Here is a 27,277-nt window from a genome sequence, read left to right on the forward strand (position 1 = left end):
ACAACTACCTGTAATGCTAGGTAATGTATATTGCTGCTAACTAAAATTGTAAATTTCTAGAAATTATGGTCATATTCATATTTCTTCTATACACTTAACCCCCTTCCCTGCCCTGGCATTTTACTGGTACAGAGTTACTCTTTACATGCTTAACTGAATGAAGGGCAAAAAGCTCCTCTGCCTTCCTTTATTACAGCCCTCTCCCACTCTAAAACCCTTTACACATTCAACACCCCTGGTTCCTGACCAGGAAAGAGACCCTGCAGGTATGAAAATACCATGAACACAGAGGAAGGCACACTGTGATAGCAAATACAAGCCTCCGTATGAGTCATAAAGGCAGAGTCTTCTAGTTGGAGGCATTTTCTACCATATGCAGTTTTACTCTAAGGTGACTAAAAAGACAGCTTTTTTTAAAAAAATTTTTTAATGACTATAAAGAATTGTAGATTGAAAGAGATTAAGCAATTTTGATTTTTTTCAGAGACCATCAGGTAAATGTAAAACTTTGTTTTTAGCCTCATCTTTCCTTTTTTTTTTTTTTTTTTCAAAAATGAATTTTCTCTCAAGCAGGTAATTTTTAAGTAGAACTCCTTATTCATTTATATCTTGTTTTTACACTGAATAACTGCATCTGAACATGCAGTTTTATGGCCATGGTTTCTCACAGTAGTTAAAATACTCCTAATATTTGACTTTTAATCATGATTAATTTAAACTACCAATTTTTATTTATAAAACTGTATTCTTAATCATTAAGAATTTACCATGTTTGGTACAACCCTAATAAATGCCTAGTTTGCACTTGATGTGTTCATTTTATTTGCTTTTGGAAGAAACTAATTTCAAATCAGTGTTTTTTTTTTTTTTAAAAAAAAGGGGTTTTTACATATACTGGATGTAGTAGTCTTCTTTGAATTCTGTAAGATCATAAATACTAGAAATGAGATATTAGTCTGAGGAGAGTATTATGATTAGGAGGGACAGTCAAAGCATAGAGCCAGTCTGGTGTAAGTTGTTTTTATTTTTATTACCCATACCAGGAGCTTTTATAATTAAATCTCTGAAATGATTCTTAGGCTACTAGATTACTTTTTTCTTGAGTAACTCATTGGCAGTTGTTTTATAGTCTTGCAAAAGCAAAATTTTTTCATTTACTTGGGGGAAAAATGGCCATCTCTTGATTTCAGCATTTATTAGGACTCCTTTTTATTCTGTACTGACTGTTGAGTCTGTGTATTGCTAACTTTTGAGGCTTACTAGAACTTTAACTTAAATTTTCTTATACTTGGTTAAACGAAGTAGTCCAGTGTTAAATCATTCTTAATGTACTAAAAGAAAAAAAAAAAAAAAACTACTGGAATATCTTACTCCCCTTCCCTTGATTACTTCATGCCTGTTTTTTTGGCTCCTTAGGGCCATACTCGCGGCACATGGAGGTTCCGAGGCTAGGGATCTAATCAGAGCTGTGGCTGCCCAGCTGCCGGCCTACACCACAGCCACAGCAACTTGGGATCCAAGCCACCTGCGACCTATAGCACAGCTCACGGCAGTGCTGGCTCCTTGACCCCATGAATGAGGCCAGGGATTGAACCCGCATCTTCAAGGATACTAGTTGTATTCAGTTCCTCTGTGCCACAACAGGAACTCCACTTCATGCTTTGAAAATTATGTGTGTGTGTATGTTTTTTTTGGCCATGCGGTGCCTTGATATGAGATCTCAGTTGCCAGATTAAGTATTGAACCCAGGCCAGAGCAGTTAAAGTACCAAATCCTAACCACTAGACCATCATATATATTTTAATTGACTTTGTCTTTTTTTTTTTTGGCCTCCCCATGCCCTAAGGAGTTCCCGGGCCAGGGATTGCATCCATGCTGCAGTTGTGACCTGCCCCGCAGCATCTTGGTGCCACAGAGATGCTGCCAATCCCATTGTGCCACAGCAGGAACTCCATGTTTTTAAAAAGTAAATTTTAGTCAACTACATGTTTATTGATCTTGGCTATATTATTAGATGTAAGAATTTTTTTTTAAAATATATAATGGGGGAGTTCCCATCGTGGCACAGCGGAAACCAATCTGACTAGGAACCACGAGGTTGTGGGTTCGATCCCAGGCCTCGCTCAGTGGGTTAAGAATCCGGCTTTGCCATGAACTGTGGTGTAGGTCGCAGACGAGACTCGGATCTGGCGTTGCTGTGGCTCTGATGTAGGCTGGCAGCTATTGCTCTGATTGGACCCCTAGCCTGGGAATTTTCATATGCCACAGGTGTGGCCCTAAAAAGAAAAAAGAAAAAATGATAATATATGTGTGTGTGTGTGTATATAATGGGCCTGTTGCTGTCTGTACTGTGAACACTCAATATTTATTGCTTGATGGTTGCTTTTGATTTGAATATGGCTTTGAAAGACAAACGCCTGAATTCTTCTTTTAGAACATAGAAAAATATTAGTACTCTGAGATTAAATTATGATAATTTATATGGAAGAAATATATAGGTATTTTCTTTGTTTATCCGTAGTATTGTTAAACTTTAAGAATTTTCTCAAATATTAGTTTATAAGTAGACTATCAGAAAAGGAAATCTTCTTTTTTTAGGGCCACACCTGTGGCATATGTAAGTTCCCAGGCTAGGGGTCCAGTCAGAGCTACAGCTGCCAGCCTACACCAGAGCCACAGCAGTGCAGGATCTGAGCCTCGTCTGTGACCTACGCCACAGCTCATGGCAAAGCCGGATCCTTAACCCCCTGAGCAAGGCCAGGGACTGAACCCTCATCCTCGTGTTTCTAGTTGAATTCGTTTCCACTGCGCCGCCACAGGAACTCCCAGAAAAGGAAATCTTTAATTGGAATGCATAATCCATTTTTTATAAGCTGAAATCATTATGTTTATATAATTAGTTAAATATAACACACAAATAGGTATTTGTAGGAGTAGTTGTTTCTACATGAATGTTTCCATTAGTTTATATATCTAGTTTCCTTTCCTGAGAAATAATTTTCATTGTCTTGTTTTTAAGGGTTGCAAAGTCAACTACAAAGGCCATGCTAGAAAGGCAAATGAGGAAAGTAGGCCAGTGTGATACAAAAGGGGCTGGTGCAGTCTGGAACTAAATAAATTTTATATGACTAATTTAAATGAATTTAAATTTCTTTAAAACATTTTGTGCTGTCCAAATGACTTTCTTTGCAAGTTCTCGTTTATATTCATTTAAATAACAAAAGTTTAATTGTATATATATGGTTTATTTTAAAATAATAAATATATTTGTAATTATTATGCTCACCTATCGGTTTATTTGTATAGATAGCCACATGGTATTTTGCCAACTTTTGTGATTTTTTTTTTTCCCCCTTTGGCTGCACCTGCAGCATGCAGAAGTTTCTGGGTCAGGGATAAAACCCAAGTCAAAGCAGTAACAATGCCAAATATATAACCACTAGGCCACCAAAGAACGCTGAAGGATTTTTTAAAAAAATACCAAATGACATGAATACACTCTCACCCCATTCCTAAACCTTTTCTTTATGGCTAATTTTAGTCCCCACAGTGATAATCAAGGGGAAGTTTTGAGTAACAAATGGTTTGAAGAGTAGAGATTGTATATCTTGACAGTTGCATCAAGTCAGCTCTATCAAAACGTGAATTAAAATATTAAAGTATGTAGTATTTTGAGAAAATTCATATTTTGGGAGGTTCATTAAAATTTATCACCTTACTTTGGGTTCACAAAACAAAAACAAAATAACAAAGAGTGTTATCTCCTTCTATTCATTGTTCTATGTGTTTATATATTTTACCTTTACAGCCTGAGGAAGAACTTGATCCTGAAGAGAGGGACAACTTCCTCCAACAGCTTTATAAGTTTATGGAAGACAGAGGTATTTTCATGCTCATCATTTAAAAGTAGACATTTCTTTTATTGTCTTATATTTTAGGTTTATACATTATTTTCATTAGCATCATGGGATTTGGATTTCAAGCTTAAGAATCAGTTATAGGTGATACTGATAATTATTTGGAATAAAAGCAACTACTAATATATATTTTGAGTAGAAATATAGAGGAAAGTAGTTTTGAAATAATTAGATTTTATCTCCTTTGGACTTATAAAACCAAAAAATATGATAATATTTGAATAATAGAAAGCAAACAATCATATTGTTAATCTACATACCCTTTAATTACTAATGCTCTTTTTGTGGCAAGTAAACTAGTTTGATCCTTGGTCTCAACAAATAAAACATAATAGGTAGTTCCCGTTGTGGCACACCAGAAACAAATCCGACTAGTACCCGTGAGGATGTGGGTTTGATCCCTGACCTCATTCAGAGGGTTAAGGATCTGGTGTTGCCACATACTGTGGTGTTATGTCGAAGATGCAGCTCAAATCCCGAGTTGCTGTGACTGTGGTGTAGGCCGGCAGTTGTAGTTCCAATTAGACCCCTAGCCTGGGAACCTCCATATGGCACATGCGCGGCCCTAAAAAGCAAAAAAAAATTTAAAAAATAAACAAAATGTAATAGATTAGCCTCTATCTAGAGTAGGATTTCTAATAAAGTTAGAAGAAATGGAACCTTTATGAATCATTATACTGTGTTTTTCTTTGTTTTTTTTGGCCATGCCTGCAGCATGTGGAAGTTCCTAGGCCAGGGATCACACCTGAGCCACAACAGTGACAACGCTAACTCCTTAACTACCAGGAAACTCCCCTGTCATACTTGTTGACATTATTATTGGTCATGGAAATCTTTTTAGATAATTCAGTCCTAGACATTTTGTGGCCTTCAGAAAATGATCCTTTTGATTCCTGCCAACGGTTTTAAGATTTGTGTTAAAGCAGTGAAAATGGAACTGTGGCTTAAAATGTGCCCTTTCCATTGTGTGTGTTCTTACCCAAGCTTCTTGAAACTGTGACATCATTGACTATGGTTTGCAGGCAGGCCCAAGGTTTCATTTCGTTTTATCCAATTCAGTGGCAGTTAAAGAGGGGATTTTATTAGTTTTCCATCGAAATAAATTTAAACATGACCACAATGTTGTATAAAGAATATAGAGAATATTTTGTGTTGTCTTACTTAATTTGAGGTTTTTCAAATATATGCCTCTAATCCGTCATACTTTTGGGAAATCAGAAATTGATAAACTTTGTTCTCAGCATTTCCCATTGGGATTAACTTTGTATTTCTACTCTCTGATATTAAAAAGGTACTCCAATCAACAAACCACCTGTTTTGGGCTATAAAGATCTCAATCTCTTCAAACTCTTTCGACTGGTTTATCATCAAGGTGGATGTGACAATGTAAGTAAGACTGTAATGAAAAGCTAAATTGTCTGATGTTGCCCTGTTATATGTACTATAGGTGATAAACACATTTTCTTAATGACCATAGAATGTTAGTGTGAAGATTATTTCCCTTTGTAACGTTAACAAATAAAAACTTAATTTTCCAGATTGATAGTGGTGCTGTATGGAAGCAAATTTATATGGACCTTGGCATTCCTATTTTGAATTCAGCTGCTTCCTACAATGTAAAAACTGCTTATAGAAAGTAAGTAGTATAGTTTATTCATCAAAGAATAAATATTTATAAGCGAGGAGTTCTCTTGTGGCACAGCGGGTTAAGGATCTGGCGTTATCACTGCAGCAGCTTGGGTTGCTGCTGTGGCGCAGGCCCAGTATCTGGCCCGGGAACTTCCACATGCCATGGGCACAGCCAAAAAAAAAAAGAAAGAAAAATATTTACAATTTTCCATTTAATTTGTTAATAGTTACATAAGAACATATCAAAAGAACATTAAAGTTAGGGAAAGTGTATAAAAAGGTTTAGGTTAATAGATGCTTGTGATTGACAGTTAATCTCAGTGCACCCAGTCTGCTTTACTCCATATTTCATGTTGTTCTGATTTTCTTTTCAAAGTTAGAGGTGCAGGCAGTATTTCAATCTAAAATTACATGTTACAGAGTTTTATCTTTTGTAGGAACAGCCTTCTAAACAAAACTGTGATAGCTGTGTTCAGTCATCACAAGATCATATTTTTCAGGAAAGAGATTTTATTTTCTGATCAATATCTCTATCATTGTATATGAAACACCAAGAAATCAGTTACAGAAAAAGTGCTTAAAAAAAAAGCTTGCTTGAGCTTTACTTTTCGAAAATATGTGTGTGTTTAATATAGTTAAATGTAAAGACTAAGATTTCTTAAAATGAAATGTTATTTGTTTAGGTATCTCTATGGTTTTGAGGAATACTGCCGTTCTGCAAATATTCAATTCAGAACTGTCCACCACCATGAACCAAAAGTAAAAGAGGAAAAAAAAGACTTAGAAGAATCCATGGAAGAGGCTCTAAAAGTAGATCAAGAAATGCCTTTAGTAGAAGTGAAGAGTGAACCTGAGGAAAATATTGATTCAAACAGTGAAAGTGAACGAGATGAGGCAGAATTAAAATCTCCAAGGGTAAGTAGTTAATACTAGTTTTATCTAGTTTACACATTATTTTAAATTTTTTTATTATGGGCATTTTCAGATATACACAGAAATACTCCTAGGATCCTAGTTTATTTCCCAGAATTTAGTTTTGTTTCAGCCAGACTATAGCCTAGGTACCTTTCTCTGTATTATTTCTTCTACCTGAAAAACCATTCCTCTTGTTCTCTGTTTATGCCTGTTCAAGTCATGCCATCTGAGGTCAGTCTCAAATAACTCACTTCCAATCTTTTGCTAAAATGTCACCTCACTGAAGCCTGTCCTGGTCATCTTTTCTAAAATTAAAATTGTAGGCTTCATCCTCTCTTTTGTACCCTCAGTCCCTCTAATGTTGCTCTGTTTATCTCTAATTTTATTTTATTTTATTTTGCTTTTTAGGGTCACACCCGTGGCATAAGGAGGTTCCCAGGCTAGGGGTTGAATCAGAACTACAGCTGCCGGCCTACACCACAGCCACAGCAACACCAGATCCGAGCCGTGTCTGTGACCTACGCCATAGCTCACAGCAAGCTGGATCCTTAACCCACTCAATGAGGCCAGGGATCGAACCCGCAAACTCATGGTTCCTAATTGGATTCGTTTCTGCTGCACCACAACGGGAACTCCTGTCTATCTGTAATTTACTTACTCTCTTTATTATTTATTATTTTACCCCACTCTGGATTGCACACTCCACAAGGACAGAGGTTAGTGTTTATTCCATTCACTGAGAGATCCCAGGCACCTAGAATAGTGCCTGGAAAGTGTAAGAACTTATTAAATAATTGTAGAGTGAATGAATCTCCTCTTTATAACACCTGTGTCCTCAGTCAGGCGAGACCTTTTCTTTCTCTTTACTCCGCAGTACACTGTACACCTCTTGTGGCATCTTTTCGTGATCTACCTTGTTTCCTAGTCATGTGCACACTGTGTTTCTCTTCTACTACTCTTCCTTTCCATCAGTGTATAACCCAAATTAGGAATTGTCACACCCTATTTTAATCATTGTCTAATGATGTCTACATAGTAAGATTTATCAAATTTTGGAAGTAGAAAAAAATTTATCATATTCTCAAAGAAGTTCAGTAATTGTAATGTGTCTTTGTTTTTAGTGAAATCATATTTAATGAAAGAAAAGGTAAAATCACTTTCTCTTCTATTTGCTCAGAAAACAGTTTTTAAAACTCTTCATTCTATCATCTAATAAATCTAATATTCTAGTAGATATCATGAAACAGCCTAAGTGGTTTATTTCTTTTTTTTACTTTTTAATAATTGCCGTAAGTACACAGAACATAAAATTTATCATCTTAACTTTTTTTTTTTTTATCTTTTTGCCATTTCTGGGGCTACTCCCGTAGCACATGGAGGTTCCCAGGCTAGGGGTCAAATTGGAGCTGCAGCTGCCGGCCTACACCAGAGCCACAGCAATGCAGGATCCGAGCTGCGTCTGCAACCTACACCACAGCTCACGGCAGCGCCAGACCCTTAACCCACTGAGCGAGGCCAGGGATCGAACCTGCAACCTCATGGTTCCTAGTTAGATTCATTAACCACTGAGCCATGACGAGAACTCCTCACCTTAACCATTTTTACGTGGACAGGTCAGTGGCATTAACTGCATTGCTCTACAACCATCACCGTCATCCATCTCCAGAACATTTTTCATCTTGCAAAACTAAAACTGTACAGTTAAATAGTAACTCCGCATTCCTCCCTTTCCCTGCCTCAGGCAACCATCATTCTACTTTCTGTCATTATGAATTTGATTATTCTAGGTACTTCATATAAGTGGAATTATATAGTATTTGTCCTTTTGTGACTGGTTTATTTCACTCATCATAAGGTTCATCCATCTTTGCATCAGCATTTCCTTTCTTTTTAAGACTGAATAGTATCTCCATTATATGTATTCTGGATGTATTTTCTTGTGGTTACATAAAGACCTTCCTCATCTTTATGTAAAACATCTGCAGAGTACTGCATAGTATGGATGTACCGTAAATTTACCTTCCTTGAGGTTTTGTGCAATTTTTTATGATTACACAAAGTGCTGCAATAAATATGAGTGTAAAAATCTCCTCCTCATTTATCTGAGTACAGAGGCCAGAATTCTAAAAATAGGATTTCTGGGACAAACCTCAATTTTGACAGATAACAGATGCTTTCATTCATTTACTCATAAATATTGAAAGAGCACCTGCTACATACCAGGCCCTGTCTAGATCTGAGGATAGAGAAGTGAATAAGACAGAGTTCCTGCCTTCGTGGAACTTAATTTAAGTTCTTTTCTTTTTTTCTTTCTACTTTCGATATTTATTTACTTTTTTGCTTTTTGGGGCTGCATCCACAGCATATGGAGGTTCCTAGGCTAGGGGTCTAATTGGAGCTGTAGCTGCTGGCTTACACCACAGCCACAGCCACAGCAACACAAGATCCTTAACCCATTGAGCAAGGCCAGGGATCGAACCTGCATCCTAATGGATGCTAGTCAGATTCGCTAACCTCTGAGCCATGATGGGAAGACCTACTTCTGATATTTAAATAGCACATAGTCAGGAATTAGACAAAACATTTGTTGTAGTAAAATATTAATTATACAGTATTCTAGTGCTCCCAAAGTTGTTGGCTTTTTTTTGTCCTCACTTTATTCTCAGTTGAGGGGAATCTGCCAGAGTATATAGAAGCCTCTGCCGGAAGGAGAATTTAGGAGATGCTACTATGGCTAAACAGGTTCCTGGTCAGATAAGCATGCAACTAGAAGCTGATAAAAGTCTGACGAGTTGCCTCTGGCCTAGTGAGCTCTCCAGGTACTCATTCAAAGAAATCAGCTCACTTTTTGGCCATTGATGCAATTCTGTCCTTTGAAAATGTAATCACACTGAAATACAGTGATACATAGATGTTATCTTTATAAACAGAATTAGAGATGCCAGAACTTTTAAAAAGCCTATAATTTAAGGGACTGATTATTATTATTAACTTACATCATTGACCCTTAGTAATTCTTTTATAACTTTTACTGCAGTAGAGAAATACTAAGAGTGAGATAAAATAATATAGTGAACAAAGGAGAGAATTTTTATTTTTCATGTAGCACGTAGCCAGGGATTATAGTAGACCTGGACACAACTGAGTAATTTACATAGGTTGTTTTTTTTTACTTTTGACAGGAAGACAAAAGTACATTGTAGTTGATGGGTTGTCAGTGTCATGTCCCAGCCAGAGAAAAGACTAGTCCTTGCTGTGAAGGTTTAAGAAAAGGATACATTCTTCTACTTCTTCCCTCTTTGGTAGTGACAGTTATTTTAAAGCTTTTATCCACCTTTTAGGGACGACGGAGAATTGCTCGAGATGCAAATTCTATTAAAAAGGAAATTGAGGAAGAGAAAACAGAAGACAAATTAAAAGATAATGATACAGAAAATAAGGATGTAGATGATGACTGTGAAACTGCAGAGAAAAAAGAAAATGAGCTGCTACTGGGGAGAAAAAATACACCAAAGCAAAAGGAGAAGAAAATTAAAAAGCAGGAGGATTCTGACAAAGACTCAGAAGAAGAGGAAGAGAAAAGCCAAGAGAGGTACATTATCTTATATTTGTTCTCCAGAAGCACCTGTTTGGGGCACAGCAGTGCTCTGTTCCTGCTTAGAGATTCAGGTTTGAGGGAATGTTTTCTTCTTGGGACTTCCGTTCCTCTTGTCTAATGAAGGTGAGACACATTATGAAGATGATGTGTATTGCCTTATGGAATTGGAGAATATACTGGTCGCACCATTTTAATAGCACTTGTGCCCCAAACAGTGGCCTCAAAGAAGGCTGCGCCACCCAGTCAAAAGAAAGGTCCTGCAGTTGACAGCAGGGAAGGGAGCTGGAGAAAAATGGAGGAAGTGGACAAGAGGAAACAGCGACAGCAAAAATTCCATTTTAAAAAAGGTACAATGTGGGAAAGCTAACAAGCACATGGGTGCACAGTACTAGCAGATGTTTCTGTGTGTTAGCTTTATCTAAGATATTTTTCTTTTTCAAGTTACTGTATTAGAATAAGTGGCATGCACCCCTGATTCTAGTTTGGAAAATACATTCTTTCCCCACATCACAATTAAATTTTGGCTTTTTAATGTCCATCCTGTTTGCTGTTGAGTGAAAACTGATTGGTTTTGTTTTTTTTTTCTCCCATGTATTATACATGTATGGACTGAACTGACTTAAAAATAACCAAAGATTAGGCAGGCCAGCTAGATCAAAGTAATGTCCAACTGTGTTCAGTTGGCCATTTCTGTGTTGCCACATGGATTTACTAATTTTTAGAGACTACTAAAAAATGAATTTTAATTCACAACAACAGCATAACACACTTACTTGTATAGAAGCTCTCCTCTATGGTTATTTTTTGACTATTTGATGGTAAATTTTCTAGAAATTTGAGTTGTTAAAGCAAAATTGGGGAAAGTGGCCTGCTGCCTCCAACTAGTGGCTGACACTCATCTGAAAATTAACCATTGAGAACGTAATTGGAAAAATAGGAATGATTGGTGAGTGGGAGATGTAATTTTATGATTCATTACAGAAAGGTGCAGGAGCTATCACAATTACATGTGAATTAGATTAGTGAATAAAGAAAGTTTTGTAGTGAAATATGATTAGGATTAGGGAAGGTGGGAGGAAATAATTGGAGTTGAGTATAATAATATGAGTGTGGTATTTTAAATATTTGGACAATGAATTTATGCAAAGGTAAACCACTGAAAAAGGCCTAATTATAGTTTGAAGATTTGTTAAAAATAAGCATCACAATGTGTCTATTTTATAATATCTCTATAATACATAAAACATGTAATATACACATATAAACACATGATGTGGTTTAAAAAGCCTTAATATGGGAATTCCCATCGTGGCGCAGTGGTTAACAAATCCGACTAGGAACCATGAGGTTTCGGGTTCGATCCCTGGCCTTGCTCAGTGGGTTAGGGATCCAGCGTTGCCGTGAGCTGTGGTGTGTAGGTCACAGACGTGGCTCGGATCCCCTGATGCTATGGCTCTGGCATAGGCTGGAGGCTACAACTCCGATTCAACCCCTAGCCTGGGAACCTCCATATGTCGCAGGAGTGGCCCTAGAAAAGGCAAAAAGAAAAAAAAAAAAAAATCCTTAATATGTAAATAAAACAAGTATTTTAGAGACAAAAAAAGTCCTATACTTGACATTTCATTAAAAATTCCCATTTCTTTTTATTAAATAAAAATTGAATATACAAATATAGTCTGTATTTTCATTCAATAGCAGGAATCATGGAAATGGGAAACTTTTTTATCTTTAGAGATTTGTGATTTAAGTAGTTTCTTCTGGTGTTTTGAAATTACCTTATCAGGATATAATTGGAAGGTGCCCCTGGAAAGAAAACATTCCCACTGCTAATGGGTTGTTGAAATTTCTTCATGTTGGGACCCCCAGTGGTCCCTAAAGAATGCCCTATGCTTGTCATAGAGCACAGTACTTCCTCTTAAGCCTGTAAAACTCTAGAATGACCTTTGATGCAGATCTCTTCTGAATCCTTGCAGGGCTAATAAAGAATGTTTTATTTGTAAAAATACTGTTGGACCTCCCTGTGTGAGTCTCCTTTATACCTGATTATCAAAACATGGAAAAACTGATGGGAGACATGTAAAAACAAATGGAAACCAACAGGATATGCAAAGCTTTGTTCCCCTGGTGCTATTATCCCATGGTTCTTAACCAGTGACTAATATGCAAATAGCTATTGTTTCTTTGTTAGGATGGGGAAAACTTTAAAATATAAACTAGTTTAAAAGATGGAGTTAGCCCTTGCTCCCTATTTTGCCCAGCAAAAATCTAGTCTTAGTTGAAAACCATTCTGAATTGAGCAGAAAGTAAATAGTAAAGGAGATTTTAATTGCAGAAAGTTACAAACTATCTTTAGATCATTTTCACATATAAGGTGGCACTTGAGTATGAATCCTAAAAACTTTTACAAAGCATGTCATTCTTATTTTATAAAAAGTGATTTGACCCTGCATCACATTAACTGTGATTATTGACTGGCCTTTAAGAAATATGGATTGACTTTTGGCACAGTGCACCTTTACATAATAAATAAATTCTTTAGTAAGTAGTCTATAAAAATCTTCTCCTTCTCCTCCTTCTTCTCCTCCTCCACTGACATGTTATTAAGGTGACACTTAGGTTGTGACTCTTGTACATGTTGGATTCTTTTAGCATAGTTATATTCTTTTCCATTAAGTTATTAGTATTATTATCAATGTTATAATTTGCCGCAGGGAAGAAACTGAAAGCAAATGTGACTCTGAAGGGGAGGAAGATGAGGAAGACACAGAACCCTGCCTAACAGGAACCAAAGTGAAAGTAAAATATGGACGAGGAAAAACACAGAAAATCTATGAAGCCAGTATTAAAAGCACTGAAATTGACGATGGAGAAGTTTTATATTTGGTACATTACTATGGATGGAACGTCAGGTAAGCAGGAAATGTCTTTTCTTTTTTGAAATTTCTTTCGTTGATTCAAAAAGATCAGTTTACTCTTTTGACGAACTAAATCAAACAGTATATATGTATTTATAAAGCACCCCTTCTATCTGGGTTTTCCAAGATGTCTAACATTCTCACTGTTTTACTAGCTATGTCAGTTCTTTCAGCCAGAGGTTACCAGGTTCACATCCATAGTTGAACAAGTTAGTTTTATTACTCATTTTCAGTGGGGGAGAACACAACTTGGGGAACCACGTGGTACCTCAATTAGAGGGTGACTCATTGAAAACTCAGGGTACCATCTTTAGGAACAACAAGAGCCCAGGATCCTGTGCAAACCAAGCTTGTGGCTCCCAACAGTACGAGTGTGTTTGTTTGTTTATTACATTTATCAGAAAACAGGAGTTCCCTTCGTTGCTCAGCGGTTAACGAACCCGACTAGGATCCATGAGGATGCAGTTCAATCCCCAGCCTCGCTCAGTAGGTTAAGAATCCAGTGTTGCCATGAGCTGTGGTGTAGGTCACAGACGCAGCTCGGATCTGGTGTTGCTGTGGCTGTGGCGTAGGCCAGCAGCTATAGACCCCCTAGCTCTGGGAACTTCCATGTATGCTGCCGGTGCGGCCCTAAAACAAAGCAAAAAAAAAAAAAAAAAGAAATCAAGCCTAGCAGTTCCCTCATTGCTCAGCAGGTTAAGGCTCCAGTATTGTCAGTGCTGTGGCTTGGGTCACTGCTGTGGCTGTGACACAGGTTTGATCCCTGGCCTGGGAACTTCCTCATGCCATTGGAGTAGCCAAAAAGAAAAAAGAGAAATCAAGCCTATCAAGCACTGTAATAATTTTACATTGATTAATTAATTTAAAAAGAATGTTAGAGGAGTTCTTGTCATGGCTCAGTGGAAATAAATCTGACTAGTAACCATGAGGACGCAGGTTTGATCCCTGGCCTCGCTCAGTGGGTTAAGGATCCGGCGTTGCCGTGAGCTGTGGTGTAGGTCACAGATGTAGCTTGGATCTGGCGTTACTGTGGCTGTGGCATAGGCCACTAGCTACAGCTCCGATTGGACTCCTAGTCTAGGGACTTCCACATGCTGCAGGTGTAGCCCTAAAAAGACAAAAAAAAAAAAAAAAATGTTTAGGACTTAGAGCTGAGCATCTGGTAGGTGATTTTTGGAGAGGGCTTACAGAAATGGGCTTTGCTCTAGATGGGATGCTGTCAAGAGGTGGAGAGGGTAATTCCATATAATTGGTTACAAGGGAAGAAGACTAGACCAAGGCTAGTGCTATAATTGGTAAAGCAGCAGCCGTCACTCAGAAGGAAAAAGGACGTTTGGTCATTTTTGTGGCTTGGACAATGTTCCTTTTTTTTCTGTGTTGAGACACGAGTAGGGAGCGGTCTTGTTTTTGTCTTGATCCATCATGGCCATGGAACAGGCCTGTCTGATGTTGATGTTCTGTGAAATTGTTCATGTTCAACAGGAGAATAACACTCCCTGGCTGTGAAGGCCAGAATAGCTCTGTAGCAACAGCTGATAGTACCAGGCCAGTTCCTGAATGTCAAGGACTGCTTTTCTCTCTTTTAGAAAGTCTCGTGTGTTCAGTATCTCTGCTTGCCCTGTAGTTGCTTAGAGCCAGAGTGCTCCAACATTTCCCTACATACTCAGTGTATGCTCTGTTATGCCTCAATTCCCTCTTCTCTAAACTGGGGACAACAAAGTAATAACTATAGAGATGTTGTGAGAAGTAGTGCTAATATCTGTATTAACATGCCAAGTAGTACCTGGCACTTAGTAAGTACTCAATAAATTAAAGGGAATTTAGTGTATATCTTCTCACATCAATTGAAAAGAGTACAGGTTGGAGTTCATGATTTGGCACAGTGGGTTAAGAATCCTACTGCAGTGGCCTGGTTACTGTGAAGATGCAGGTTCAATCCCTGGCCCAGCGCAGGGGATTATAGGATCTGGTGTTGCCGCATTTGCAGCCTGGATTCAATCCCTGGCCCAGGAACTTCTTAACAGTCATTTTGTTATATGCTCATATTCTTCCCAACTGGTTATCTTCCTAGCTAGTTACCTAACTGGTTATTCACATGGTTGATGGTTTTTCCTTGGCCTTCCGTGTTCCTAGATATTGGGTTAATCTAGGAGGAGCTTGTTTTTAAACCATAGTACAAGTAGTCATGGTACCTTGTCAGCTGAACTTGTGCATATGGGAACCTTGTCCTTCTGTGTGGCTTCATCATTGACTGGGTTAACAAAGTGAGGTCTGCTTCCATCATCATGGTTCCTGCCGTTTTTTTGCTTAAATGTTCAGATTTTAGATTTTGATTGATACCTAAATATTTATATAATATAAGAATATTTACTTGGTTCTGGAAAGTTCAGTTTCTTATTTGCCCCCTGATTACTAACTTGGATTGACTGAAATTCAGAAGTGATGTCAGTATTTTAGGAAGGGGAAAAATGAGTTTTCACCTTGAGGTAAAAAGAATAAACTTAAAGGAAAATGGCTAAAAAGTTTATCTTAGAGGTGACACAGTTCAGAATAAAATTTTATTAGAAATATTGAAGGCTAGAGAGAGTTCTGGGAGAAAATGACTTGAAAAGGACTTCGTAAAATAGTCAGGAACTTAACATACAACAAATTTGAATTTACCTGACTGACTTTGGCATAACTCAAACAACAGAATGAATTCAGTGCAGAATCAGCTTATTTCATTAAGCTCATATGTGTGGGAGTTGTGGAAATAAAGGCAGGTCAAACAATCTTGAGTCTAGTTAGAGTTTGCCTATGCTAGCTCTCCTTCTAAGCCTGTTTGCCTGGAGAATTTCTCTTGCCTTGCACTGTTCATGGCAGGTACACAAAACACCTGGTAGGGCAGCTTGCGTACATGTTACCAGCCAAATAGCACCTGTGCACTTCCCATGTCTGCTAACACTAGAACCAGACTCTTCAGTTTGTTGTTTTTATTTGGTGAATACATTTCAAATAAGGTATTCTTACGGATTTTTAAAATATATTCTTTATTTTAAGGTATGATGAATGGGTGAAGGCCGACAGGATAATCTGGCCATTGGACAAAGGTGGACCAAAGAAAAAACAGAAGAAAAAAGCTAAAGTATGTACATAGGTTCCATATCCTTTATGATAGGTATAGGAATTATTCATATTGTATTGTGTTTTTTATAAACCTTGTTTTTGGTTGTATAATCCATCTTGAGGCTTTTGAAGTAATTGTGATTTTTCTCTCTTATAAGCCAGAAGCTTAAAAAGTAAAAAAATTATTTATTTTTATAATGATTTTTATTTTTCCTGTTTTAACTGGTTTAAAAAGTAAAAAAATTTAAACCACACTATTTCAGGAAAGTTTCACTGTTTTGGAAAAACAGTGACTGATAGGGCACAGGCTTCCAGTGCAATGGCCTGTAGAGGTGCTCTAGACAGGGGGTCAAGTAAGACTGAATGACAAAAAAGAGGTGATATTGCTCATCTAGAGGGTGGAACTAACCACTCTGCTGTGGGATGCTGACCCAGAATTGCCAGATTTTAGGATTTTTCAAGACAAGTGTATTTTTTAAAACGTGAAATCTGACTTTTAAATGCTAGAAGCTAATACTAAATTTTAAAACATGCACTCACTGGCCAGTTGTACCCTCTCCCACCCCCTCAATTTTCAACCTTTGCTGTGGAGACAACGACACATCTTTCTTTTCCTTAGGGAATGTGATGAGAAACTCTGACCTTCACAATGTAACTGCAGTGTTACAGCTTGAAGTTGTAGAGCATCATATTCATATAAGTACAAAAGATGTTAGAAAACTGTTTGTTTTTAATTCTTCCATAATTATAGGTCAGGAGTTGACATAACTAACTTTCTGAGTTATAGTTTTCCTTGGAAAAGTAGAATGTTCATTTTTCATAAGGTCCTTCTCATACATTTTGTCGTTGCCACCTAGAATAAAGAAGACAGTGAAAAGGATGAAAAGAGGGATGAGGAGAGGCAGAAGTCAAAACGGGGACGACCTCCTTTAAAATCTGCTCTTTCACCAAACATGCCGTATGGTTTGTCTAAGACGCCAAACAGTGAAGGAAAATCAGGTACCAGAAGTGCTCGCAGCAATATGCCAGACAGCTCACCTCTGTCAAATGGAATGGAAGGTGCTCGCTTTTGAGGATCGTTGATTTTTAAAAAATCAGTAATCAAAATAATAAAACTTCACTTTTGTGAGAACTTCATAGAAAGTCATCTAGGTTTTTAATTTTATATGATTTTGTTTTTTGTCCTTTAATGGCTGCACCCATGGCATGTGGAAGTTCCCAGGTTAGGTGTCAAATCGAGCTACAGCTGCTGGCCTGTTCCACAGACACTCAGCAATTCAGGATCTGAGCCTCGTCTGTGACCTACACCATAGCTCGTGGCAACGCCAGATCTTTAATCCACTGAGTGATGCCAGGGATCGAACCTGCATCCTCATGGATACTAGATGGGTTCATTACCACTGAGTGACGACAAGAACTCTGAATCTTACATGATTTTAAACTCCAAAGTGTGATTTGAAGAAAATGTTTATTTTACTCTATCATTTAGTTAAATTTAGTGACATTTTACTTTAATTAGGAATACCTTTTCTTGTTAATATCATAGGACTATTCTATTTTAATAGAGGGTGGGTTGACAAGCCATGCCTCTTCCTATGTGCTGCATTGTCCTACAAAGCACGCATTAGTGTCTCCTGTAATCTACTGCTTTTTACCTAGGATCTTTCAATAAAGCTGAGCCTGTATTTTTCAAAGAGAGAACAAACTAATGTGGAAGAAACATGTTTTGTGATAAATATAGGTGAACATATTTTATTCCGCTTTTACCTTTATTCCCACTTTTCTTCCTCTGTATATTTTTCCATGTAATCTAAGAAACGTTAAATAGTCATATAGGAATTTTCCTCCCTTTAGGAAGAAAGCTTTTCTGAATGGCAGGATTGCCCTGAGTGCATGTGTGGAACTGTATACATGTTAGAAAAGGGCATCGTTCCTTCTCTTTACTGCCATCTGCTGGAAGGTTGTCATAATACACAAATGGAAGATGTCCACAAGGTGGAAGGTGCCGTGTTAGATTCGGGCACCTGTGCATTGTACAACCTACAAAACTATACGTAGGCTTGCTAAACTACTTCATAAAAGCATTTTTTTTTACATGAGAAAAAAATTAATTCTAAATTCTGTATGTAATAAAACGACAAAAAATTATACATGTTTTTATTCAAAAAGTGCATTTAAGCTTGCTCTTTTGCACTTCTTTAAAACAGGAGCACCATGTGGGCAGAATTTTTATATTTCACAGCTTCTAGAATTCTTATTTTAAAAATCTTCTGACTAGAGTTCCCATCTTAGTGCAGCGGAAATGAATCCAACTAGGAACCCTGAGGTTGCAGGTTCGATCCCTGGCCTTGCTCAATGGGTTAACGATCTGGCATTGCCATGAGCTGTGGTGTAGGTCACAGACGTGGCTCGGATCTGGCATTGCTGTGGCTGTGGCTGTGGCATAGGCCGACAGCTGTAGCTCAGGCTAGCGGCTGTAGCTTTGATTAGACCCCTAGCCTGGGTACTTCCATATACTGCGGGTGCAGCCCTAAAAAGCAAAAAAAAAAACAAAAAACAAAAGACAATCCTCTGACTTAAAAAGAATGACTTTAGGTATAGCTGGCCTATATATGTTCATGTCTCTTATTCAGAGGAATTCTAAAATTTTGAGAAATCAAGCTTTTCATTTTGTACATATCTTCTTTTCAGAATTATGTAGAATGTCATATTCCTTTCTAAGGACAAAATAGGCATCACATTTGTTAATCAGTATCCTCTAGGTGTCAGAACAAACCACTTAATATATTAACTTCATATCTTACAAGTCCTCTGATTTTTCTAAGGATTATTGTAGCCTAAATATGGCACTAGTAAAAATTGCAGAGTAACTCTTAAAGAAGTTGAGAGTGTGTAATGTTTTCTATGTAATATATTTTCACATGGATTTTAATTTGAGATCCCCCTTCCGTTTTGGCCACAAATGTATGATTTATATCAGAAATTTCTACAAGGAGGTATTCGGAGGTATATGATTAAGAGTTTTGGGAGTTCCCTTGTGGCACAGTAGGCTAAGGACCTGGCATTGTCACTGTAGCAGCTGGGTCACTGCTTAGTGCAGGTTGGATCCCTGGCCCGGGAACTTTTCAGGTGCAGCCAAAAGAGTTCTCTCTTTGGTAGAGTATTTATTATAAAATCATATTGGTAATTTGTAATGTAATATTTCCTCTTAACAGACTCCTGTTCATCTGATAGTGAAACAGAAGACCTTTTAGAAAAGAATTTGATGAATGAAGAACTTTCTCCTGATATTAAAGAAGAATTAGAAAAAAATGAAAATTTAAATGATGATAAACTAGATGAAGAAAATCCAAAGATTGCTGCACATATGTTAAAAGAAAATGATAGGACTCAAATGCAGCCTTTAGAAACCTTGAAGTTACAAGTTGAAGAGAATGAACAAGTAGTACAGATTTTTGGAAATAAAGTGGAACAAGTAGAAGAAGTTAAGAAAGAGGCAGAAAAATCTCCTAAAGGAAAGGGAAGGCGAAGCAAGACAAAAGATCTTCCTTTAGAAATTACCAAGGTGTCATCATTTACCCAGGATGAAGCAGGAAGTGAACCTCATATAGAAGCTCAGAATCTAGAATTTTCATTAGACAGTAAAAACTTTTCTTCTGTTGCTGAAGATGAAATTGATCAATGTGCAAAAGAAAAAAAGTTGAAACGGAAAATCCTGGGGCACTCATCACCAGAAAAAAAAATAAGAATTGAGAATGGAATTGAAATGACAAATAGCATATCTCAAGAAAGGACCAGTGATTGTGTTGCATCTGAGGGAATGAAGAACTTAAATTTTGAACAACACTTTGAAATAGAAAATGAAGGCATGCCATCATTAATAGCAGAGTCAAACCAGTGTGTTCAAGAATTGACTAAGGAAAAATCTGATAGTCCAGCTGAAGAAACTGTAAATATTCCACTAAAAGAAGAAGAGGATGCAATGCCTCTGATTGGGCCTGAAACCTTGGTTTGCCATGAAGTAGATTTGGATGATTTGGATGAAAAAGATAAGACCAGCATTGAGGACGTAGCAGTGGAAAGCTCTGAGTCTAACTCTCTTGTTTCTGTTCCGCCTGCCCTACCTCCTGTAGTACAGCATAACTTCTCAGTAGCTTCACCACTTACTCTCAGCCAAGATGAGTCTCGAAGTATAAAAAGTGAGAGTGACGTAACCATTGAAGTTGATAGTATTGCTGAAGAATCTCAAGAAGGTCTCTGTGAGAGGGAATCAGCCAATGGATTTGAAACCAGTGTTGCCTCTGGTACCTGTAGTATAATTGTTCAAGAAAGAGAGAGCAGGGAGAAGGGTAAGGACTTCCTAGGGAGAAAATCAGCCTTTATATTAAATTCAAAAATTAGTAAGCTAAGTGTTTTAGGAATTGTTGATCTGCTAAGTACTTTTCCTTCCTTCTACCCTCTCTCCCTCCCTCTCTTTCTTCCTCCCCTTCCCTCCCTCCCTCCCCGCTTTTTCAAAACATATACATGGAAATTCATGTCAAGCAGACAGGCGAATGAATATACTTGCTCTTGATTTTTTTTTCCCCCCTAATTCTCTCTTTCCTTTTATTTCAGGTCAGAAAAGACCAAGCGATGGAACTAGTGGATTGCTGGCAAAAAAGCAGAAGCGAACCCCAAAGCGAACAAATGCTGTAGCCAAAAATGAAAAGAATGGAGCAGGTTGGTGCTTTTCAGTATTGGCTTTAATATGGTATTAGTATTTTCAACAGTTTGTTGGCTTGGTCTTTAAAAAAATTTGTTTTTTATATTCTGAAAATAGCCATTTTTCCATTAGTTTTTAATCTGAAGGTGCTGGTCGCTTTTCTTTAGAGCTGGGATAGTTGCAGTTATTTTTTATAGCAGTTATTTTTAAAGCAGTTTAATATTAGAGGAATGTATTTAGGAATCTTGAATAAAAGAAAAATAACATTTGCTGTGGTAGTAAAAACATTAAGTTTATATTTCTGGATGGAATATTTTCCTTTAATCCAGAAAAACTAATTTCTAAATAATGTCACACTAACTTTAAAATATGGAAAAATTGGAGTTCCCATCATGGCACAGTGGAAATGAATCCAACTAGGAATCATGAGGTTGCGGGTTCGATCCCTGGCCTTGCTCAGTGGGTTAAGGATCCAGCATTGCCGTGAGCTATGGTGCAGGGTTGCAGACGTGGCTTGAATCCCAAGTTAGTGTGGCTGTGGTGTAGGCTGGCAGCTGTAGCCTGGGAACCTCCATATGCCATGAATGTCCCCCTGAAAAAGAAAAAAAAATAAAATAAAATATGGAAAAATAAAGAAGATTCTTACTGAAACAAACAAGAAAATTAGTAAATCAATACAAATAGATTACATGAAAAACAGATTTCTATACTATAAAGAATATAATTATGTTGTAGAATATAGTAGAAATAAACATGGTTGATTTTGACAAAGTAAAATTTTACTTCCAAAACATGCCTTCATATAAGTCTGAAAGGGAAATTCTAGATTATAGAAGATAAATATTCTAAGGAAGGAGCATATGATTTATTTAAGATAAAAAGCATTTCAAAGAAAAACCTTGGAGCCATATTTCAAGTCCTCAGCGGCCAGATATGGCTAGGGGCTGGACAGTCCAGGTCAACAGTATAGAAAAAGAGTGAAAAGAGAGATGAGACAGAAAGACAGCAAGACTTGCAAAGGGAAAATAAATAACTTTACAGTGGATGAGCCAGGCGGACACCATCTGAGTCAAATGAAGTGAACACCACCAGTAAGGGACAGAGCGAAATCGTGTACCACCTGACAGGATGCAACAAGAAGAACATAGTTGCACATCTGTAATATTCCTGTCAAAGATGCATAACCTGACTGTAATCATGAGGAACCAGCAACAAATTCAAACTGAAGGATATTCCATAAAATAACTTGACAAAATAAAATTGTCAAGGCCATGAAAGTTAAAGAAAGAGGAACTGTTCCAGACTGAAGGAGATTTATGAGGCATGATAACTAAATGCAGTAGTAATTCTCACCTGGATCCTGTTGCTCTAAAGGCATCAGGTCAAGTAGAGAAACTTATATGGAATCTGAGGAGTAGATGATGGTAATATGTCTGTTTTAATTTTCTGACTTTGACAGTTGTATTATAGTTCTTTAGGAATGTGGTGGTTTTAAAAACATATCCACAAATGTATTGATACTCTTTCCTTCAAGAGGCAAAGCCTAATTCCTTCCTCTTGAGTGTGGGCTGAATTTAGGGACTCATTTCTAACTAATAAAATAAAGCGGACGTGATGGAGTATGACTTCAGAGAATAGGTCATAAAAGGCACTGCAGATTCTTCTCTGCTCTCTGTTGGATCCCCTTGCTCTGGGGGAACTTAGCTGCCATATTGTGAGGACACTCAAGCAGTCCATGGAGAGGCCCACATGGTAAGCAGCTGAGCATGTCATGCCAGCAGGCAGCATGGATCTGAAGCCTCCTGACATGCACTAATGCCATCTGAGTGAGCCGTCCTGGAAGCATATCCTTCAGCTCCAGTCAAGCCTTCAGAGACCAGAGCCTTGGCTTAAAGCATGACTGCAACTTCACAAGAGTCCCTGAGCCAGACCACACAGCCATGCTATGCCCAGATTCCGACCCTCAGAAACTGTGTGCGATATTAGACATTTGTAGTTTTGAACTGCTAAGGTTTGGGCTAATGTCTAGATAACTAACACAAGGAGAATGTTCTTATTTGTAAGAAATAAACATTATAAATACCCAAATGTGGCGGGCAACTTACCCTCAAATGACAAGAAAACATTCTTTGGTGACTGTTCATCTTTTTTGTAAGTTTGAAGATTGTCTCAAAATAGCAAGTTGAAAAGATTAAAAAGGAAAAAAGAAAGGAGATGACTAGTTTCGTTTTCTGGAAAGAATCGTTGGCTTAACTAAGGCAGTAAAAGAAGGAATGAATTAAAGAGAATTGGGACATAAAATCACTAGGACTGAATTATTAGTTAGATTATGAGAAATTAGTTAACTGACACATGGCACACAGGAGAAGCAGCAGGTTGTTAGAAGAGTAGTTTAGGGAATGTTAAACATTTAGAGCTACCCAGTATTGGGAAAATAAGAGTCTGGAGCTTAGAAGAAAGTAAGAAGATAGTTTTTTCGAAGATAGTTGTCAACGGATTTACAAGATGATAAAGCTGCTGTGGGAGATTTGTAAAACGAGAAGAAAAAGGAACAAGTAGAATTATGTGGCATATCCCTTTAATTGGGCCAGGAAGAGTGGAGTAGAAGCTAATTAGAGATAAATGAAAATCAGTAAACAATAGTTGGTTTGAATAAGAAAGGCATTTCAAATGCAGTGGAATATTCAAGTAGGATTAAAATATACTCATTGAATTTGGTGAACAGAAAGTATCAGGGGCCCTAACAAGAGCAAGGAGACAAATGATTAGAAGACATGAAATCAGGATAACAAAGAATTTTTCTTTCGGGAAATTTGACCCTAAAGAGAAGGAAAGAGCCAGGTTGAAGGGGGTGGTTCACCTCTCCTTTCCTCCCCCTTTCCAGTGGGAAAGCTTGATTAAGCATGTTCATAGATTCTGGGAAAATAAGAAAAGGCAGAATGACATTGGGATATTCCAGAGGAGCTGGGAGTAAATGGTGTCAAGAGTACAGTTGAAGAAGGTCGTTTGCCCAGAATTACCAGTCTCTTTTTGAGGCCAAAAAGGGTGATAAGGACAAAGACGGCAGGGGAGGAGCTGGGAAACTGGTGTATAACTCTCAACTTGGCCTTTTTAGTATGAGGCAGAGTGTGCTGTTTAGAGTGGCTGAAGAGGGTGGAAGTAGGGTGTAGAATTTGGGAAAAAGGAGCTGAAACTGAGAGAAAAGTCTAATTTGTTATTAAGTGAAAACCAAGAGCATCTCTAAGTACAGGTTTGGGAGGAGAGATGTAAAGTTGCAAACAAATAATCTGGTCATGTTTCATTACACATCTGTTAAAAGTTGGAGGTTTATATATCAAGATCTTTCTTTGTGCTTTTTCATATATATAGCTTGAGTTGTTCCCCTTTGGGGCTGTTTTTATGTTTTGTTTTAAATGGGGCAGTCCTGTGCTTGGGTTCTGTAACTTTGCTTTTTCATTTCACAGTATATTTTGGATGTTCTGCCGTTTTTATTCTGAGGAACTCTAGCTCATTCTTTTTAGCAACTTTAGCATGGTATTCAATAGTATATACTTGTAAGCCATTTCCATTTTGGTGGGTATTTAGATTATTTCCATCTTTTTATTGTTATAAACTTAGCACATTTGTGCCCTTATTGCTTTAGATACTGAAAAGTGTTATTTGCTGGTTCTGTGCATTTTAATATTTGAGATTTTTATCATTTATAGTTTTTTCTTTTTATAGGACAAAGCAGTGATAGTGAAGATCTTCCTGCCCTAGACAATTCAAGTAAATGTACTCCAGTAAAGCATCTTAGTGTATCAAAGCCACAGAAGCTTGTACGGTCTCCTGCAAGAATATCCCCTCACATTAAAGATGGAGAAAAAGATAAACAGAAGGAAAAACATCCGAATTCATCCCCTCGGACATATAAGTGGAGCTTTCAACTCAGTAAGAAGCTTATAGAAAACTTGAAAACTTGAATGTATATTATGAAGTGGTATATATTTTAAAATGTCAAAATAAGGAATAATGATTAGTAGCAACTTCATTTATTTAGGTATTCCAAATAGTCTTATCAATAATCACTGGTTATCTTAAATACAAATCTTTGTCTTTTTATAATACTAACTTGATAAATACTAATCAGAGGAAGATCTCTAGTTGTGGAATGAGACATGCAGGATATATATTAATTGATGAAACTTAAATACCCTTTCTTGTACTGACAATTGGAAATAATTATGGAGGGAAGCGTCAATACAAAGACACTATTTGGATAAATACAATTATAGAGCAGAGTTGCTGTGTGTTGATGTTTTCTTGTTCTCTTCTCATTATTAAGTTATACATGTTTAGTATAGAAAATTTTGGATATTTTTAGGGCTTCACCTTTGGCATATGGAAGTTCCCAGGCTAGGGGTCCAGTGAGAGCCAAAGCTGTCGGTCTATGCCACAGTCACAGCAGCATGGGATCTGAGATGGCATCTGCGACATGTACCATGGCTCACGGCAATGCCAGATCCTTAATCCACTGAGTAAGGCCAGGGATTGAACCTGCATCCTCATGGATGCTAGTCGGTTTTGTTACCACTGAGCCACGACGGGAACTCCCATGTCTTCCCTTTTTATAGACCCATATTTAGTTTACTATTAGGTTTTTAATGAACTAAATAAAGCTTTTGTTGATTTATGAGTTGGACTTTGATAGAACTGCCATTTTTTTCTCATAGAATTATTTTAAAATCCAAAATAACTTTTTTTTTCCTTTTTAGATGAATTAGATAATATGAACAGTACAGAGAGAATCTCTTTTCTCCAAGAAAAACTACAGGAAATCAGAAAATATTACATGTCTTTGAAGTCTGAAGTTGCAACCATAGATAGGAGGAGAAAAAGATTAAAAAAGAAAGACAGAGAAGGTAATCTGATTATAACTTTTCTTCTCCCTATTTTTCAGATAAACTGTCATTTTAGAAAATCTAGGTTTGTAACTCTTTGAAGAATATAGTACATTTTTATTATTATTTTTGGATTCCTATTTTTTTTCTTTGTTGTTATTGTTGAAGTGAGTCAATCAACAACAGACTTAAAATGAGATTCTTGACAGGGACTGTGAACAATTGTACAAAACGTGTGACTTTACTACATGTGGTAGGTTCTCAAAAAGCACTTACTCCCTCTGATTTTCATTGTTCAACAAATATTTATTGGTTGCTTGTTAAGAGTCACTATATTTGTTATGATGAGATTCATCAAATGAATAGGCATATGGCTTATCTTCAAAGAGATCATCTTGTTGGGATCATAAGTCATTTCTTAAGCAACTCTTATAGAAGATAATTCAGCTCTACAATATTAATGCACACATGCCATAAGCCAGGCCCTCCTTCAGGTGGTGGAAGTACAGAGATGAATGAGATACAGTTCTCGATCTCAAAGCCTTAACATCTAGTAGAACTGTGTGATAAGGGCTCTTGGAGTGGTATTAACAAGTATAGGAGGGAGTTCCCATCGTGGCCCAGTGGAAACACATCCGACTAGGAACCACGAAGTTGCTGGTTCGATTCCTGGCCTCACTCAGTGGGTTACAGATCCGGCATTGCTGTGAGCTATGGTGTAGGTCACAGACGTGGCTCACATCTGGCGTTGCTGTGGTTGTGGCATAGGCTGGCGGCTACAGCTCCGATTAGACCCCTAGCCTGGGAACCTCCATATGCCACAGGTGCAGCCCTAAAAAGACAAAAAGACAAAAAAAAAAAAAAAAAAAAAAAACAAGTATAGGAGCTGAAGTTCCTGTTGTGGCTCAGCAGGTTAAGATCCTGACTAGTATCCATGAGGATTCAGGTTTGATCCCTGGCCTTGCTTAGTGGGTTAAAGGATCCGGCATTGCCGTGAGCTGTGGTATACGTCGCAGACGTAGCTGTGGCTGTAGCGTAGGCTAGTAGCTGCAGTTCCAGTTTGACCCCTAGCCTGGGAATTTGTCATATGCCGCAGGTGCCACCATTAAAAGATGGAAAAAAAAAAAGTATAGGAGTTGGTGGAAGCAGAGATGACTTTGGAGTAATCATAGAGAGAGAGTAGTATCTGATCTAAACCTTAAAAATGTATAGGATTGACTTCTAGTTAAACATTGACATATCATCATCAACCTCAAAGCAGGTCCCACTAAAATAGTAAAAAAATAAAAAAGCCCTGTAACCACAAGGACAAGAGAATGGGACAGCAGACTGACTATGGCAGAAAAAAAAATGTCAGCAGCCAACTATCTTTTGGAAGCTGGGAAGCAGATGGACTCTAACTTCCTAGGAGATGAGAGAATGCTAAAATCCTAAGCTTGTTTGTCCTTGAAGTGGACAAACAAGCAACGAGAAACAAGCTAATTCATGCAAAATCACCTCAGAAAAGTTCTGAAGGCAATGTCAAATGTGAGGCTGAAAAATGGAGATTGTTTGAAAATGGAAGGAGAGAATGGATCCTTTCATCTCACCCTGTGAAGCAAACTGCCTTTTCCCCA

General features: G+C 37.5%; 1 protein-coding gene across 5 annotated transcripts in view; it reads left to right on the plus strand.

Moving 5' to 3' along the window:
- The window catches only part of ARID4A (AT-rich interaction domain 4A), a 67,192-nt gene that overhangs the window by 35,334 nt on the left and 4,581 nt on the right, over positions 1-27,277 (plus strand). For 3 of the 5 annotated variants that reach the window (NM_001244179.1, XM_005660000.4, XM_085017630.1), the window contains 12 exons: positions 3,809-3,881; positions 5,209-5,303; positions 5,456-5,553; positions 6,230-6,461; positions 9,803-10,053; positions 12,771-12,968; positions 16,014-16,098; positions 16,937-17,078; positions 19,295-20,428; positions 20,694-20,798; positions 24,505-24,711; positions 25,536-25,682. In NM_001244179.1, the coding sequence (NP_001231108.1) occupies positions 3,809-3,881; positions 5,209-5,303; positions 5,456-5,553; positions 6,230-6,461; positions 9,803-10,053; positions 12,771-12,968; positions 16,014-16,098; positions 16,937-17,078; positions 19,295-20,428; positions 20,694-20,798; positions 24,505-24,711; positions 25,536-25,682 (2,767 nt within the window). Of the gene's footprint in view, positions 1-3,808; positions 3,882-5,208; positions 5,304-5,455; positions 5,554-6,229; positions 6,462-9,802; positions 10,054-12,770; positions 12,969-16,013; positions 16,099-16,936; positions 17,139-19,294; positions 20,429-20,693; positions 20,799-24,504; positions 24,712-25,535; positions 25,683-27,277 lie in introns of all 5 variants that reach the window. The other 2 variants (XM_005659998.4, XM_085017597.1) reach the window with 1 other exon arrangement.

Source organism: Sus scrofa, chromosome 1 (assembly GCF_054392235.1).
Source record: "Sus scrofa isolate SSC_HxYL_T2T_F1_AM1 chromosome 1, Sscrofa_HxYL_maternal_Yorkshire_Landrace_v2.0, whole genome shotgun sequence".
NCBI classification, from domain to species: domain Eukaryota; kingdom Metazoa; phylum Chordata; class Mammalia; order Artiodactyla; family Suidae; genus Sus; species Sus scrofa.